Below are 19,262 nucleotides of genomic sequence, written 5' to 3'. Positions count from 1 at the left end.
GGTGGAGGAGAGGGGGGAACAAGCCCTGAATCGTCCAAGGTAGAGTTTTTAGCAAAGGTTTGAGCGAAGAGTTCAGCTTTAGAAACAGATGTGATAGCAGTGGTGCCATCTGGTTGAAATAGAGGAGGGAAAGAAGAAAAAGTAAAGTTATTGGAGATATTTTTGGCTAGATGCCAGAAGTCACGAGGGGAGTTAGATCTTGAAAGGTTTTGACACTTTCTGTTAATGAAGGAGTTTTTGGCTAGTTGGAGAACAGACTTGGCATGGTTCCGGGCAGAAATATAAAGTGCATGAGATTCTGGTGATGGAAGGATTCTGGTGATGGAGTATGTTTCACATGTCTGGTGATGGAGTATGCTTTACATGTCTGCTCTTCTAGACAGGGTGGAATTAAAAGCTTTTCGTCTCATCAATGTCTTCAGCCTCTCTCTCACCGCCGCAATGTTGCATCTCTAGCTGTGTTTTACCGCTATTTTCATGCTAACTGCTCTTCTGATCTTGCTAACTGCATGCCTCCCCTCCTCCCGGGGCCTCGCTACACAAGACTTTCTTCTTTCTCTCACCTCTATTCTGTCCACCTTTCTAACGCAAGAGTTAACCAGTATTCTCAGTCATTCATCCCTTTCTCTGGTAAACTCTGGAACTCCCTGCCTTCTTCTGTATTTCCACCTTTCTATGATTTGAATTCCTTAAAGAGGGAGGTTTCAATTTTTGACCACTGCTTTGACTTTTTTATGGGACTGGCATTTCAGTGGGCATTTTTTTTCATTGGATTTTTGTTGCCCTTGGCCAGTGTCCCTCCTACATAAAAAATAAATAAATAAATAAATAAATAGATAAGTAAAAGAGGCCTGTATGAATAGAAGACTGAACCTTGTGGAAAAGACTAATGAAGTTCAGTGAACATATGAACATGAAAAAAAAGTTCGTCCGAGACAGTGACATTGAATACGTTCAGATTGTGTTGCATAATGTAAAGTAATGTGAAGTGGACACTGTGTGTGTCTCTACCATAGTTACCCAAAGTTGTATCTGTCGTCTGGCCAGACTTGAATTTCATATCACGGATAAACAACGCCTCAAAATGCATATGTGCATAGAAACATACAACATTTTCCACATAAAATAACCTGCACCTTCACCTCTGACAATATCTGCACAAACTCGTGTTACACCATATATATATATATATATATATATATATATATATATATATATATATATATATATATATATATATATATATATATATATATATATATATATATATATATATATATATTGTGTGTGTGTGTGTGTGTGTGTGTGTAGGTAAGAGGTGGGGAGGGATACGTGTGGAGCTCTCACGATCACGTCACCGCACGTCACACAACATGGAACTTTCCTTGGTCCAAATATTCTCACCCTTCTCACTAGATGCCAGTTAGGCTATAAGCCTGTCAGCTCGATTACATCCGGACAATACTCCTCCATCCGTCTGGGTCTTCATATTCTCTGTCCTCCATCACCTCGACCATTGTCTTTCCTCTTCTATTAAGGCTCTCTTCAATACCTTCCTTCCATCTCTTCTTTGGTCTCCCTCGTGGTCGCTTGCCTCTTGGTATCCACTCCATATATTTCTTAGCATGCCGATCTTCTTCCATTCTCTTAACATGTCCAGACCATCTCAGTCTTGCTCTATCAGCATCCTCCAGTAGCAGCGTCACTCCCAACTCTTCTCTTATTTGAACATTTCTCATCTTGTCCCTTCTTGTAACACCCCTGATTATTGAGCACTCGCATTTCGGCTGCCTGAATCTTCGATTCTAGTTTTGTAGTTAAAGTCCACCACCATTCAGCACCATATAACAGGATTGGTATAACAAGTGTATTGTAAACTATTAATTTGCATTTTGTAGGCACATGTTTATCGTTTAGTATTGGATACATCTATTGCCATGGATAAATATAACCAGCATTGCCTACATCATACTATCTATTTATTTTTCATAGTTACTCTCTTTATCTCTCTAATGCATTTCAGCACACATTATTCTAAGCTATAAACAGAGTTTTTCTTGTCTTATTTATGTAATTAAAGAACTATAACCAAGAATATAATGAATTGCCCTACGCTGGAACAACGGTACCGGGGAGGAAGGTCGATTCACGCAGCGAGAGGAAAACCAGTACGAGAGGAATTCACAAACTCCTGGTAGAAAGTCAAGGGCACAACATGTGAGTGAAGGTTAATGGAAGGTCACTTGACTTTTGTGTGTTTAGTTTTCGATAAAAATACCCATTTCATCTCCGTGTAGGAAGTCAGACTGTGGGAGAGTGAAGGACCCAGAGAAGGAGGGAGAGGGACAGGGCAGATTACTCGATTTTTACTCTCAGATTTTCACCAAATATACTTGCGTCAAGCTAGGGATGTCCTGTTTGTCAACCGTAATCTCAATACGAGCGCCCGGCAACTGAGTGAGCTGTGTTGCCAAAGCACGTCTTGTGCCTGTCAGGAATACTAACTAAGGCAGGATAGGAACCATGCAGTGGTGAGGCTCAGATGTGCTGATGCATTAAACCATCTCACACCAAAGTAAGAGCAAGAATGGAAGTAATTGGGTTATATATTATTATTATTATTATTATTATTATTATTATTATTATTATTATTATTATTATTATCATTATTATTATTATTATTATTATCACCATTATTATCATCATCACCAATATTATTTGTTATAGCAATACTGTCATCAACAAACACACACACACACACACACACACACACATATACACACATATGATCATCATCAGTATCACCACTCGTCATTAAATATTAAATATTTCCTTGAAGTTCATACGGCTTCCGTGTCAGCACACAGTCTCTTTGTGCAGGACGCCTTGCTGAGGTGATTACCTGACACGAAAGGACTGAGTCCACAAACTTTCTCCAATCGTTAAGTTTGTAAGCCTTGATTCAACTCAGGTTAACCGTAGTACACAATTTCACGGGCCCTGTGGGAACTGACAACTCTCGTTCATCATGTTCCTTTAAATCTACTCGAGTGATCAAGCTCTCATATAAAAGGAGCGTCACGGAGCATGTGCGTCAGTCTGTCACCCGGCCCGCACACTAAACAACCCGACTCTTAGCACTGAGGGAGCATTGTAAATTCTGCAACGCAGTGCAGATAATCTTATATTTCTTTTGTTAAGGAACGAAGCATTTGTGCGCGATTATCTGTGTGTGTGTGTGTGTGTGTGTGTGTGTGTGTGTGTGTGTGTGTGTGTGTGTGTGTGTGTGGACTGATGTACAAATATGAGTTTACTTTTGTGGCTGGTATGAAATTACCATGTGTGTTTTGTCAAAAAAAACGCGTTAGTGAGACAATGCAGCTCCTACAGTTATCTGTATGAAGACTAAGACGTGGCACGTGACATTCCTGGTGAACCCCTGTTTTGATGACAATCACGCTGGACTTAACAAGACCTGACTTAGTGTTGTCGCCCGGTGTGAGGAAACATTTTGTTTTGAAAAAAATCACAACAGAAAATATACAGACAAAACAAAAAGCCACTAATACTGATTTTAGTTGTTCCTATACTCTTCCTCTCGCTTGTATCTCACAGCAGCAGAATAGAGAGGGATGGCGCGTGAAGCGGCTCTGTTGGCGACGCTATTGGTGGTGGTGATGGTGGTGGCGGTGGTGGTGGTGGTGGTGGTGGCGACTGCTGCTGATGTGCCATTCGTTGATACCAGGGATGGCCGCGTCTCAGGCATTGTGGAGGAATCGGTGAAGGGCCGAGACTTTTCGTCATTCTACGGCATTCCCTACGCTCGGCCACCACTGGGGAGGCTGCGATTCAAGGTAGGCCGGCAGATGGTGAAAATTTGCGGAGTAATGAAAGCACTTGACTTCATCAGAGTGAGACTGTAAAATGAGGGTGGGAAAATACTGGAAGATAGTGTGTCCTTTCTTCCAGGATCCCGAACCCTTCCCAGACTGGGGGGCCATGAGGGAAGCCTCCATTCCCGCCCCGCCGTGCATCCAGTATTTCTCCGCAACAGAGAGAGTCGGAATAAAGGAAGTGCTGGGTGAGGAGGATTGCCTGTACCTCAACGTGTTTGTGCCCAAGGTGAGGCAGAGAACCACGGAGAGACTGCTTTAATCTGTGACATGTTAACCTAAGAGCATAAGGGAAGCTGGGAGAAGAAAATAGGCCTACACGTACTAGGTGACAGTCCTTGTCTAAAACCTGTGTCCACCTGCCTTCCCGATCAGTAAATTTAACTAATCCTTTTTTAAAGCACCCAGGTGACTCGGTACTAGTAGGCTGATTACTGCATATATTCCAGTCATCTACCACTCTATCTGAGAACCAATTTCTTCCCTTTTTTTTTATTTATTAGTTTTAGTCCTATCCTGATTACTAACACTAAGGATTTTGTTTAAATTGTCCTTGTTATACCTCTTAATCTAAGCTTTTCTAACGAATGTAAAATTTAAAACTTTAATCTTTCGTAAGGAATATTTTACATCTCCTTTTAGTCATCCATCTCTCTCTCTCTCTCTCTCTCTCTCTCTCTCTCTCTCTCTCTCTCTCTCTCTCTCTCTCTCTCTGTGTGTGTGTGTGTGTGTGTGTGTGTGTGTGTGTGTGTGTAATAGTACCAATCTTACCACAGATTAATGGAGACGCTAGCTTCCCGGTGATGGTTTGGCTTCACGGAGGAAGGTTCACCCATGGCAGTGCCCAGGAGTACCCTCCTCACGTCCTCCTGGACCACGACATCGTGCTGGTGGTGGTGCAGTACCGGCTGGGTGTCCTGGGTGGGTGGTGTGTGGCGAGCTGGTGACTTCTCTTACACGCGGCGCGGCCTGTGTACTGCTCTTCTCACTGCTTCTCTCTCACTGTACAGGCTTCCTGTCTACCGAGGACTTGGCGATGCCTGGGAACCTGGGCCTCAAGGACCAGACCCTGGCGCTCCGGTGGGTGAAGACCAACATTCACCTCTTTGGCGGAGACAACATGCGGGTCACCATCTTCGGTGAGAGTGCCGGCAGCGCCGCCGCCCACCTCCTCATGTTCGTCCCGGAAGTTCAAGGTAGGACTCCTTTTGGACTTCACATTCGTTCTCATCACTTTTGTTTATACACACACACATACACACACACACACAATATATATATATATATATATATATATATATATATATATATATATATATATATATATATATATATATATATATATATATATATATATATATATATATATATATATATATATATATATAATTTCAACCTTGTATATCGATTTGTTCACATATTTGCATGTAGTGAGACAAGTTGTATTGTTTTGACAGATCTTTTCTCCCGTGCTATCATGCAGTCTGGAACAGCACTGACGTCCTTGAATATCAACAATAATCCTCGCAAAGAGGCAATTGAAGTGGGCGGCAGCCTTGGGTGTCCCACAGACCAGGGCAGCAACACGCTCCTTCTGTGCCTGCAGGGGCTGGATGCAAAGGCTCTCTTTCCTCGTTACGAAAGCTCCAGAGTGAGTGGCACTCACTGTGCCAGGTGTCAGGACTACTTGCTCATTTAACTTGAACATTCAATTGTGGATATATTCAAATTACAGTTCTGAGGCCATTAACTTGTACAGAGATGGGGAGTGCTGCCGCTCACCTTCACGCCCTGGGTGGACGGCCGTTTCCTGCCGCGTCACCCTGCCCTGCTGATAAGTGAGGGGCGCAGCACCCGGGTGGACATCATATCAGGCATTACCAGAGACGACGGGGCTCTTTTCGCCTTGCGTAATTATCACCCAACTTACGTGGTTAAAGATCATGCTTCACTAACTGAAATGTCTGAGGGAATAATTACCTTCAAAATCTATTGTTTTGAAGATTTTTATTTATTTATTTATTTTTTTTTAAGCTGCATTGGCAAAGAAACAGTTACTGGAGGAGCTACAGCACAATTTTAGCATGGCCGGGCCTGCGTCCCTTCAGCTTGAGGGCAGGAGTGAGGACCCGGAGGCTGTAGCCCGCCAGCTGTACCTCCACTACTTGGGCACCACGCACGTCACCGAGGCGCACGCTGACGACTTCATGAGGGTGAGCACCAACACTGGAGCCTAAGTCTGTTTTTTGCTGCATATGCTCCGTAAACTTTGGATGTATTTGCAATGTGAGAATTACTTGTTTACATATACGACATAAGGATGAGAAGACACGGCTCTACGTGAGGGGATGTTACACCTTAACACTTGAGACAAGAGGATGCCGGCAGTGTTTTCACTGTTCATTCTTAAATTCGCGCCTATGTTACATCTTAAACATACAGAACTGCCAGCTGGTGTTCTGTACGGTGAACTCTTCCGTGATCATTCTGCTGTGAAAAAGCCTTGTAACCGTAGTTGTTAGTGATTAGTGATGAATTAGGAGGGAGCATTAAAAACTAGATTCACGTATGAAGATGATAGGTGGAGATGAACAAGCATGTTGCATTCAGGGACTGTCACGGGTTGATCTGATGCATTCTTGCCGTTTCCCTTATTATCTCATGTTCGTAGTAGTAGTAGTAGTAGTAGTAGTAGTAGTAGTAGTAGTAGTAGTAGTAGTAGTAGTAGTTGGATGGTGTGAACGTTCTAATTCTTTTAGTTATCAAAATAATAATAATATATTATTTAAAAAATGATGAAGACATAATAATAGTTATTATTATTGAAAATAACAAAAATAACTCTTAGTTTTTGTTCTTACTAGTCTTAATATATATAATTTTGACAGATGTTCACTGACCACTACTTCGCCGTGCCTCATGACCGCATTTCCGCCCACCACGCAGGGAAGATTTACCGCTACGAGCTGCAGCACTACGCCCAGCTCTCCTTCGGCCAACTGATCTGCCCTTCCTGCGACAACAAGTGTAAGCAATGCCTGGCCCACAACCTGCCCGAGGCACCGCGGCGTCAACACTGACACGAGGCGGTCAGTTCAGTGACGAATGTTTAGGCAGATGTTTTAAGAACACTGGCAAAATAACTGGGGACTGGCACCCTTAGTGGGCTTTTTTCTGCCCTTTTATTGCCCTTGTTTGGAGCCACTCTTACATAACAGATCCTGATAACTGACACAAAGAATTTTGCTTGTAACATCATATCCCCTATGTCACTTCAAGGCAATGAATAACTGTCAGAGATTTTATAAACATCAAGGGTGGTTCTCGACTTAAGTACTCATAAAAACAGAATGTGCTTGGCATAGCCACTACCACTCCTGATGTTATCACCAGCGCTGTCGCCACCACCGCTATACGTAGCAACTATCACCAGCCTTCTCACCATCACCACTACCACTACCAATAACTCTTATCCTATACTATTAATACCCTGCATCACGACAAATTCCAGTCATTATTGCCATCACCACCATCTCATCGCTGCCATCATTTTTATTAGTAATAGCACTGCACCCCTTTTCATCATTACTTAACATTTTAATTTATTTATACATAATTTGTGGTCTGAGATATAATCTTGTTGAAAAACTAAAACACAGCTGTGTCCGAGTCACTGTGATGTGTGCCATGAGTCACTGTGATGTGTGCCATGAGTCACTGTGATGTGTGCCATGAGTCACTACGGAGCTTTAAAAGAGGAGTGGCCAAATTTGAGGCTGAGGATATTGAAAGGAAGTAGGCAGTATGTTTCATGTGGGGAGTACCACATGTAGGCCTGACAACTTCTTGCAGCTTTCCTTACTTTCTTGTGTTTTTTTTTTTGTTCTGACATGAGTGAATCACATCTTCCTTTTCTTATCTTTTCCGTTCGGCGTTTCCCTCGAGTGAGTGGTTGGCGCAATGTACGAGCCTATCCTGTTGTTTCTGTCCCTTGAATCTTCCTCTGTGACTGCTATTGTTTGCAGTTCTAAAGCAATTCCACCGCTCCATCTCCTTCTCTGTCGTCCTCCCAGTTTTCTTCCCTCAAATGGTTTTCTCCAGGAATTTTTAATCGGTTTCTGATCGTCAATTCTGACAGGGGTGAGTCACGTAGACGATCTGTACTACTTGTTCCGCGGCGGCCCTCTCTTGTCGCCACGAACAGCACCCCCACAGCGCCCCAAGGACTTACAGCTGCCCGACGACCTCACCCTCAGGGACATCATCACGACTCTGTGGACCAACTTTGCTGCCACGGGGTGAGATGGAGGACGGAGGTCCTGATTTCAGAAGTCTTTATGGAAGACTGAGAGTTTTAGAGTGGGCAAGATGATTAAGTATTGCTTATCAGTGCACTAACTTTGCTGCCGCGGGGTGAGATGGAAGGTGGGACCCTTTTGTGGAGGAGACTGACAGTTTTAGAGGATAAGATGATAAAAGTAAGACTTATCATTGTACCATTGCTGCATTAGAGGCTCTTCAGGAAGTGCTGATGTCAGGTAAGACTTATCAATGCTTCCATCAATTCACTGTGACACGGTGACACCAACAACAACGATAGTTTGCCTGTGTACTACATATCACTGCAAAAAATTACCTCTTTACTGCATAGATTAGACAAGTGAGTTGGTGATGGTGGGCAGTGGTGAGAAAACACAGAATTAAGCAGGGGATCTTTATTTCTACAATGTTTTGATGGTGTTGAAAAGTTAGAGAAAAAGATCTGCTTAATCCTGCTATTCCTCACCACCACACTCCAATAATTACTTTTTGTATTACTCATCATTGCAGCAATAGTTTATTTTTGTATCACTCATCATTGCAATGATAATAAATCTTTGTATTACTCACCAGTCCAACAGTGGTCTGTCTTTTATTACTCATCATTATAATTATAATTTTTCGTTATTTCTCACCAGGAACCCAACCCCTGATAGCTCTCTGGGCTTCACGTGGGAAGCCAGCACACCAGAGAATCTGCAGTACCTCTCCCTCACGCCCTCGCCCTCCATGAAGCCAGACGACCGCAAGGAGGTGAGGGATGTTGCTTACTTAATTATTTACTATGAAAGATGTATTAGGCACTGGTATATTTCTATTCGTGTACTTATAAGCGTGTAAGGCGAACGCTTAGAACTTATGTTGATGAGGGGGTGAGGGGGTAACCGACCTCAGGGTTACAAAAAAAAAAAAAAAAAAAAGTAGGAAAAAAGGCCCACTGAAGGTGCCAGTTCCGGAAGAAGAGAGCAAGAAGGGTTATCCATAACTAGAGAAGTGTCTGGAAACCTTATGTATTAGATAATTACATGGTCCATTTTCTATTTAAATTTTGACGTGGCAGAATTATTTACATAACTACATTTTTTTTTCTTTATGAGTGTCGCTATTTGTGTTTTATAAATGACACGCTCCGAGTATCTAGAGCGCACCCTTTGTCAAGCACTATCCATTTCACCCCCTCAGTAAGTGGTTCATGCAGGTTCTTTCTTTTCACAGACACGCAAGTTCCACAACTCTCTTCCCATCCAGGAAAATTTGATGCTTCACCCGCACCTGGTGAAGGTGCCTCAGGGTGCCACGCGCAGTTCACGTCATGAATTGTGATTTACCAACTCCTGACTAAATGCAAACAGTAACAAGCACCGCCTACCTAACAACATAACTTAGATATAACCACTTTTATATATATATATATATATATATATATATATATATATATATATATATATATATATATATATATATATATATATATATATATATATATATATACATATACATATATATATATAATGAGAGAAGAGGACGAACAAGTGAGGAGGGCAATGATGGTGGAGGTTATGGGGAGAAGGAGGGTTGGGAGACAAAAGAATAAGATGGAGAGTCGTAATAAGAAGTGATATGAACAAGCTGGGAGTGCAAGAAGATAGAAACAGATGGAGAAGGATAACTCCAGCGGCTGACCCTGCAATACACTGGGATTTAGGTCGTATGAAGAAGGATATATATATATATATATATATATATATATATATATATATATATATATATATATATATATATATATATATATATATATATATATATATATATATATATATATGATGGGCCCTAACTCAGTGCAAACAAACGAAAAAAACGTCCACTGAGGTGCCAGTCAGTAAAGAAAAAAAAAAATCAAATTTAAGGATAACTGTCTTGAAACCGAACACTTTCATTATTACCACGCTTAGAGAAATGCTGAGGTGTTATGATGGAGTGATTATGAAGTGTTTTGAGGAGTTGTATGGCTTACGAGTTGTGATGTGGTGGAATTGTGAGGAACTAAGGAGATAAACACCATCTGATTACTAAGAAAGTCGAGGGTGTAAAGCGCTGCTGCGTCTGATTTACTCCTATAAAAATGGGTTGATTTGCTGTGAAGAGTCACTTCGAAACAAGCAGAGGTGGCGGCAGTGGTGGGCGCGGAAGTGAAATATAGAAACAGTTTTTGAAGAGGCTGGTGACATTTGATGAGGTACCGGCGTGCTCGGAACTAAGGGTACACGTGGAAAAGTGCCAAGCAAACCTCGCGCGAACACACCCAGGACGTGTCCTCCCGCGGCGTGCATTAAACATCAAAGCGCCCTTTGCTCAGTGGTCACCTTTACCTGGGCCGGCGCCGCCTCAGAGCTGGGCGGGGGCGGAGGGAACCCAACCCTCTTCCCTTCGCATTCCACCCTTCAAAAAAAAAAAAAAAAAAAAAAAAAAAAACAAGACTCAAAGCTGAACTGAAAACAAGACAAGGATTAAGAGGAGCACTGTGTGCACTTAGAAAGCTTAAGGGCGCGGAAAAACAACAACAAAAAAAAAAGGGAGGAAAAAGTAATGAGAAACGGCGCGTGCACTCAAGACTCAAAAGATAATGAAACACAGAAGGGCCTGAGACAAGAAACAAGAGACAAGAGCTGCGGCCAATTGGATCTACACAAGAAAAAAATAAAAATAATAAGGTGAGATCACAATGGAAAGTACAAAGATCAAAAAGCAACGACAAAGGAAATGTCGTTAGGGATATTTTGTGAAGTTACATTACTGTGTGTGTGTGTGTGTGTGTGTGTGTGTGTGTGTGTGTGTGTGTAGAGAGAGAGAGAGAGAGAGAGAGAGAGAGAGAGAGAGAGAGAGAGAGAGAGAGAGAGAGAGAGAGAGAGAGAGAGAGAGAGAGAGAGAGAGAGAGAGAGAGAGAGAGTGAGTCCACACCAAGGCTCACTTACAAAACAAAGGAAAATCACGGGCCTACGTAGATGGAAAAAAAAAAAAAAGAATAAAAGGAAAGAAAATCAAGAATATTGTAAAAAAAAAATCAGAGGGCAGCACTATACATACATACGACAAAAAAAAAAAATAGATAAATAAAAACAGAAGTACAAATAAATTTAAAGATAAATAAAAGAAAAAAAAATAAGCAAACAAAACACCCCCAAAAAATAAATCATGTGATTTACACACAAGTATGTAAGAATATAAGAACATAAGAAAATAAGCGAAGCTACAAGAAGCCGTCAGTCAGAGATGCTCTGGCCAAAGAAAAAAAAAAAAGAATAAAGAGAAGAAAATAAAAAAGTTTTAAAACTTGGTGGCATCAACATCTGCAGAGTAATACGACACGTTTTTAGTGTCCAGGAAGCTGTATTTCTCGTAGCCTAACTTAAACCAACTGAGGGCGGAGCAACACACCTACTAGTGTCCACGAATCTGCCCACAATCTAGCCTAACCCATCCTAACCTGACAGCTGAGCAACACACCAGCTTATAGTCTCCACGAACCAGTGCTGCTCGCAACCTAACCTTACCTAACCTAACTCAACACGAGAGAGAAGTAACACATCTACATCTAGTCTCCACTAACCTGTACTGCTCGCATCCTGACCTAACCTCCACGAACCACTGCTCGCAACCTCCTTCTAACAGTATAACCTCAAACAAAACCATGCAAGTAATAGAGAAATACATTCCCCACTCCGAGCTGGCGGTTAATTTACGTGGAAAAGGTTGCAGCCTCCGCCATCCTTTATCCTGAAGGAAGCACCGCAGGATTCTTCCCTTCCTGCGAGGTGGTCATGTGGTCATGGCCGCCTCCCTGGGCTGCAACATTTTTATTGGCTTTTCCTATTTGTCTTTTTTTTTTTCTCTCTCGTTAACTTTGGAACTAATTAACTTCTGAGGGTTTTTTCCTCCAGCAATGACCTTTCTCTCGTCAAGGATAGTCATCCATTATATGAAGTTTTCATCGACAAAAACATTGATACTGTTTTCTTTCCTAGAGTGTATGTAGTCTTTCTTCTCTTAGAAGGACGCAACTTCGATCCGAATACGTAATTATGTCAGGAATTAAGCTTTTCCTAATAAAACTTTCATGTACGGACAAACCTTTCTTAATAAAGCTTTCATATACAGAGAACATCGTTCACATTCCTGCACAAAGCTTTCTACTTTATTTGTTTATTTTTTTTTTAGATGAAGCTGCCTGGGAGTGATATACATGCCTGTTAAAGAGGCTGGCTAGAGACCGCAAGAGCAAAAGAAAAAAATATATACGGCTCCTTTCAACATGCAACTTACTACTAACCAGGTAAGAATGCTTAGCACATACTCCATTTCCCGCTGGAGGGACAGACCCGCCAGGTATCTGCAATACCCACATATATTCAGAACGAAGCTTTCAGCAGCACACGAAGATATCTCTCTCCACGCTGCATCACTGCAGCAATATGTGTTGGGTATAGGTATTTCTCCTTCTGCACGATAAATAGAAATTTGCAGGCATCGTATAAGGAGAAATCGTGACGTGAAAACATCATGTAAATTCACTTAAACTTAATATATTTTAACTGACTGACTGACACCAAGATGACAAGGTCATATTGCTCGGCAGGTGAAAATATTAAGCTAAAAACACCATCAAAATACAAGAACAAGTTTATGCTAAAACATATGTACTGTAACTGACTGACACTTGACATCGATGATCCAGAGTGGGAGACGGTACACAGCGACACTGCACGGCACCAGCAGTTCACCAGGACACAGTTTGGGGAAAGAGATCGAGGGCAAGACAAAGAGAGAGGTGGAGGGATGGAATTACGGTAGAACTACAAAGGATTGGAGTCACTGAGGAAGATGTAGAAGACAGAAACAACTGGAGGAGACTGGTACATGGCGCCAACCCACGACACTAGGGAAACTGCCAAAAACGACGCAGTGAGTGGGGCGTTGAACCTGGAATAGAGGCGAAAGGCGAGTGGTGGGAGGAGATGACGTCCCTTGGTGGGCGGAGCAAGAACCCTCATCACCTGCTCCCCACTGATTGGATGGCAGCTTCAAATACGTAACAAGATAATTCTATTTTCACTGCAGACGCCCTGAACTCCTGCTAAACCCTTATTTGCACAAGGATTTAGAGACCTCGTTAAGCTGGAAACAAGAGGCCATATTCTCTAGAATTTCCGAGAGGACACAGCCGCTTCAGGGATCAGTCCACCAGCATCTGTGCACTCCGCGGCTGTGTGCTGTGTGGTTGTATGGCTGTGTGGATGTGTGTTGTGTGGCTTTGTGCTGTGCTGTGCTGTGCTGTGTGTGTGTGTGTGTGTGTGTGTGTGTGTGTGTGTGTGTGTGTGGTTGAGCGGCTGTGTGCTGTGTGGCTCTGCCTTTGTGGCTGTGCTGTTTGGCTGGGTTGAACGGCGGCTCCTGTTGCTGCTGCTGCCGCTGCTGTTACTACTCGTGTTGCAAAGTTTAAAATAAAAACTATCACTGAGAATCCAGAAACACAAGCGTGTAGCCAGTACAGCAGCTATCCGTGTGTGTGTGTGTGTGTGTGTGTGTGTGTGTGTGTGTGTGTGTGTGTGTGTGTGTGTGTGTGTGTGTGTGTGTGTGTGTGTGTGTGTGTGTGTGTGTGTGTGTGTATGTTTCCAGAACTGTGCATTCAGGTCACTTGATCTGTGACAGTTAGAAAAAAATACTATCCCTGCGGGAAGCACTCAGAGATTATAAATTCCGATGCACATAAACTCTAATTATTATGACAAATCTTTCAGAGATGCTCAAACAGATCTACATATATATATATATATATATATATATATATATATATATATATATATATATATATATATATATATATATATATATATATATATATATATATATATATATACACGAGTATATAGAGAGAGAGAGAGAGAGAGAGAGAGAGAGAGAGAGAGAGAGAGAGAGAGAGAGAGAGAGAGAGAGAGAGAGAGAGAGAGAGAGAGAGAGAGAGAGAGAGAGAGAGAGAGAGAGAGAGAGAGAGAGAGAGAGAGAGAGAGAGAGAGAGAGAGAGAGAGAGAGAGAGAGAGACTCGAACCAGCACTGTTTATTATCGCGGCTTTAATCTGCTACGGAAGGGAACGAACTATTGTGGTGATGAATGTAATTAGTGTGTCGGAAGCAGAGACAAAACGAAAAGGCAACATCGAGCGCTGGGTCTCTGGTCTCGCTCTGGCGACTAAGGACACTCACGATCGTCTTCCGCGAGAAAAGAGTCAACTTGGCCTCGTACTCAGAAAGTCTTCGCTCACTTACCACGACTAAAAGGCCACAGAGATGCTTAGCCGGCTTCTCAAGACTGTTTCTCCTGTTATTAATGTAGGTACCATGTCAATCTGTCACTAAAAGCGTAAAAATAGCCTTAAAAACCCTTGTAGCTTCAACTAGAGGCTCTTGTAAGTAGTGGAAGTGCTTTGAAATAAGTTCTCTTGGTCACTCAGAAGGCAGCGTGACACTATAATGACAACAACCATGCAGAAGACAGAAAGGACATTAGTGGAAATTACCAGTTTCAAAATAAATATATAAAGAAAACTATACATAAATTCTAGTTAATAGGGGGAAAGAGAAGGAAAGATAAGGGTGTGTTTTGAAGGGCAATGCATGTAGTGACATTCTGGCACCATTTGATTACATTGACTGTAGATCGACACAGACTGAGAATTTCACCTGCAAAATTAGATCAGATTGGCCACAAATTCACAGCTTGATTGACGCAAACATTGGGTGGGGTGTTTGTCACCTCCACGATTACATTAAATCAGACTGACAACTTGATCACTAATCATTAGATTAGACTGACTGCAGATTGATAAGCATTTCTGATCAAAATATATAAAGCTTACCTTGTATCATTATGAAAACTAAACAAAGCACACAAATACAAAAGAGCGTGACAGATTAACCTTTACTTAGCACATTCTCTTTATCAAGGCAACACAAAATGAAGACTAATGAATTCTAGTATGACGAAAACACAATACACTATCAATTCATTAAGTTAAGAGAGTTAGTCAGGTAAATATGAGAGAGAGAGAGAGAGAGAGAGAGAGAGAGAGAGAGAGAGAGAGAGAGAGAGAGAGAGAGAGAGAGAGAGAGAGAGAGAGAAAGATAGGTGATGTGCGGGAATGAGAGGTGATATGTGAGGCAGACCACAGCGCAAGGGAAGGAAGGAAGGAGGGAAGTAAGGGAAGTGAAGGTCGCGTTATTGACGGCTCGTGCATAGCTGGGTCTCGTCTCACTTTATAATGGACGGGAATAATTTCTAACGTAAGATTGAAGCCCACCTTGAACTGAGATATAATACAGAGGCGACGCGGCCATACACCTCAGAGACTTAAACTGCGCGCCCAGCCTCGGCACGTCTTGCTAGAAGAGGATTGAGCTGCGTGCGTGTGTGTGTGTGTGTGTGTGTGTGTGTGTGTGTGTGTGTGTGTGACTTATTGTCGAGGAGATTAAGATAAAGATAAGATCAATGGTAAGAAAGATTGTGTTGCTAGGAGTGTTGTAGTGTTTTGTCAGGCGAAGGTTTGTTGTTGGAAAGTTGCCAAAATTGTACGTAATTAATGTATGGGCTTGTTAAGAAAAAAATGTAAATTTGTTGTGTTGCAAAGAATAAATGAATGTTAAGAGAGTGTGTTGTAAAGAGTGTCGGAAAGTTTTGTTGGAGGGTTGCCAAAATTGTAAGCTGTGCATGGATTTGTTGAGAGAAAAGTGTTATATTTAGAATGTTGCAGAAGTGAGATCAATGTTAAGAATGTGTGTTGCAGGCAATGTTGTGTGTTTTCAGGAAGGAGACTAGTGCTGAAATACTCCCAAAATTGTAAGTTATATATGAATTTGTTAAAAGTGTAATTTTTTTGTGTTGCAAAAGTAAGATCGATATTACGATCGTGTGTTGCAGACAGTGTTGGAGTGTGTTCCATGAAGAGGCATAGTGTTGCAATGCCATGTAATTCCTTAAGTGTAAAAAGCCATAAAGTTGCAGTGTTACAGTAAAGCCATTGTTAAAAGTGTGAGTTTGTGTTGCAGGCCAGGTCCTGTTGGAGTGTGTGGTTTTGCAGTGTTGCCAGGACTGGGATTAATGAGCAAGTGTGTTGTCTTGAGGTGGAGGGCAATACTGTGCCAAACTGGCATAATTTGTGTTTATTAAAGGTGGAATACTGTGTGACCCGACGGCGCGGCGCAACTTAAAGGTGGAACTCCCCCAATCCATTAATGTGGTGACAGGTAAAACAATATAGACGAGCGGAGAACAAATGTGACTGACAGACAATTAATGTACTGACTTACTGCCACTAAATGTAATGGAAAGTATACATGAAACAACGAGTCACACTTACTGAAAAATAAACGGAAGGTAATCAAGGTACGCTAATTAATATGACGACTTTTTAACAGTAAACGTGACAGACAAACAGATAAACCTAGGACAGTAATGTTTGCACAGAAAAATACACGGAAAATAAGCAAGACACGTTAAGTAACATGAAGTCTTTCTAACTGTAAATGTGATGGACAGATAAATACACTCGGGAATATTTCATCAGATTAATGTAAGTGAAAAATCAAAGTGAAGTGTAATAAACATAAAAATAAATATGTTGACTTGTAGAAGATGTATAAGAGAAAGACGATATCTATTAAGTAAGAGGCAAGGAGTAAAACAACGGTGAAATAATGTGTGATCGCAAAGTGCTACCGGGAGAGTGTAAGAGTGTTATCCTAAGGAGCTGAGTGTGTGTGGCGTGACTTGCACAGGACAAGTTTCATTACTCTGGGATTTCAGGAAAGGAAGATAAAAACAATGTGCTACTTTTACAATCTGGTAGCGTCTTCTTGCGAGAGCGGAAAAAAGTTGCTTATAAAAGGAAATTAAAAAAAAAACATTAAAACATGTTTGGAAAAAAATTGTTTAGGAAAGGAAGACAAAAAAAAAGTGATATGTGAAAAAAAAGTGATAATGAAAATTATCCTTACTGGCGAAAAAAGAAGCAGAAAATTAAGAAGACTTCGGAAAAAAAAACTTTACACCTTATTACACACAAAAAAAAAAAAATGACAAAAATAATAGTGATAATTTAAAATAACATAAATAAAACTCTTTATAGTGAAGTGAAAACATGATGCTTACAGAAAGAAATAAGAAGAGGGAGAAAAAAGCAATGTAGCTGAAAAATTAAGTCTTTCTTAAGAACGAAAAAATCATTGCTAAGAAAAGTAATAAAAGGAAAAGAGAGGAAGACATGACAAGAAAAAGAAAAAAAAACATTACTCTGAAAATGTCTCAATGTAAAAAGAAAAAAAAAAAAAAACACCTTGGCGCTGGATGATGAGTGTTTCTTAGTGCGGAGGCCAGTGTTGGTGTGGGAGGGGAACGGAGGGTGTGTTGCGTGTTGCATGGCTGGGGAGGAAGTGAAGACGTGAGAAGGTGACTTGGCGTGACTTACAAAGGGTAATAACAATACAACACCTGTGGCACGTGTCGGATACATGTTTCCGCCTCCACTGTTATCTAGAAACGGAGGTGTGTGTGTGTGTGTGTGTGTGTGTGTGTGTGTGTGTGTGTGTGTGTGTGTGTGTGTGTGTGTGTGTGTGTGTGTGATAAGTGACTCGTTATTTCCATAGCGACATTTCTTTTCAACATTTACAGTTAAGTTTACAAAAGACAGAAAGGAAAATTTTTAAAATCGTTTATCAGAAATTGGAGAAAATAATTTGAGGTAGTGAGTTAGTGATACAAAGGAAGAAAAAGACAGACAAAAGAGACATACAGACACACAGACAGAAGGAAACTCATGAAAAATTATTATTAATAATGAGATAAGATTTGTATTATTTATAAGATTATGGAGTCACTGCACCGTGTGTGTGTGTGTGTGTGTGTGTGTGTGTGTGTGCGTGTATTTTTATACACTTTATGTAATCTTAGGCTTACGGACAAAAAAAAATACTGAGGAAAAAGTATTTACGTATGTGTATTTCCCGATAGGCTCGTCTCTTAGGAAACTTGTATTTCGAAACGCCTCGGCCCGACGGTGAGCTTTGTTATAGAGGCGGCCAGACGACTGGTGGCGAGGACTGGAGGTCGCCCGCGGGTGTGTTACGCACGCAGGTGTGTGCCGCCCGCAGGTGTGTGCCGCCCGCCTCCACCTCATGTCAATAAACAGTCTCCTTTTGTCGCGTGTTTCCATTACGCCTTCTTCTTAACCAAGACGTCCATGCAGCTTTAATGACTCCTTGGTAAGAAGTACGACATTCTTTACTTCACTTGTCGCGTTTCCTTCACGCCTCACCTGGACCAAGATATGTTCGCAGCCTTACTAACTCCTCGGTAATGACAGTATGAAACTTTTTACTTCATATGTCGTGTCTTTCCTTCACCAGAACTAAGACGTGCACGCAACTTACTAACTCTTCGCTGATGACAGAAGCCTCGGCAGGACCAAGATAACACGCAATCTTACTAACTACAAATTAACTGCATAACTATCTTTTGCTCCGTAATGGCAACTAGACAAATGTATGGATGGTGATGAGAGGTGGAAATAAGTGTGTTTTGAACACAGACCGTCACGTCTAGGCCTGATGGCCTCTTACAGCTTCCCATATTTTATTATCTTATTTACTGCAGTGAATCATGTAGACAAAAAGAGTACATGAGGGATAAAGTTTGAGGTATACATAGATCAACCCGTCAACCTTTATACCGGTGAATAAAGAGACAGGTAGAATATATGACAAACAATAAAGTTAAGTCATTGGTCGATACAACAACCTTTACACAGGTGAATAAAGAGACAGGTAGAATACATGACAAACAATACAACGACACAACAACCTTTACACAGGTGCATCAAGAGGCAGGCAGAGTACATGACAAGTGGTGAAGCTTGAGGCGCAATCACCACGTCCACCTTTACACACGCAGACAGACCCACACACTCCATGATGTGAGATGAGGCTTGAGATACAGATCGACGTGTC

The 19,262-nt window shown here is 41.5% G+C and overlaps 1 protein-coding gene across 3 annotated transcripts; it reads left to right on the top strand.

The window, feature by feature from the left end:
* Positions 1-3,114: 3,114 nt before the first annotated feature.
* Positions 3,115-12,372, top strand: LOC135113816 (putative inactive carboxylesterase 4). Of its 3 annotated transcripts, XM_064029441.1 has the most exons (11): positions 3,127-3,854; positions 3,970-4,122; positions 4,670-4,814; positions 4,904-5,089; positions 5,351-5,544; positions 5,653-5,803; positions 5,928-6,106; positions 6,782-6,920; positions 8,032-8,191; positions 8,852-8,966; positions 9,429-12,372. In XM_064029441.1, the coding sequence occupies exons 1-11, from the start codon at positions 3,633-3,635 to the stop codon at positions 9,534-9,536; spliced, it is 1,752 nt and encodes a 583-aa protein (XP_063885511.1). In that variant the 5' UTR covers positions 3,127-3,632; the 3' UTR covers positions 9,537-12,372. The 3 variants fall into 3 exon arrangements, with proteins under 3 accessions (XP_063885513.1, XP_063885512.1, XP_063885511.1); XM_064029443.1 differs by lacking the exons at positions 8,032-8,191; positions 9,429-12,372 and having other exon boundaries at positions 3,115-3,854; positions 6,782-6,982; XM_064029442.1 differs by lacking the exons at positions 8,852-8,966; positions 9,429-12,372 and having other exon boundaries at positions 3,115-3,854; positions 6,782-6,982; positions 8,032-8,171.
* The last annotated feature ends 6,890 nt before the right edge of the window (positions 12,373-19,262 follow it).

Source organism: Scylla paramamosain, chromosome 26 (assembly GCF_035594125.1).
Source record: "Scylla paramamosain isolate STU-SP2022 chromosome 26, ASM3559412v1, whole genome shotgun sequence".
Classification (NCBI taxonomy): Eukaryota; Metazoa; Arthropoda; class Malacostraca; order Decapoda; family Portunidae; genus Scylla; species Scylla paramamosain.
This window is presented reverse-complemented; position numbering and strand designations above follow the sequence as displayed.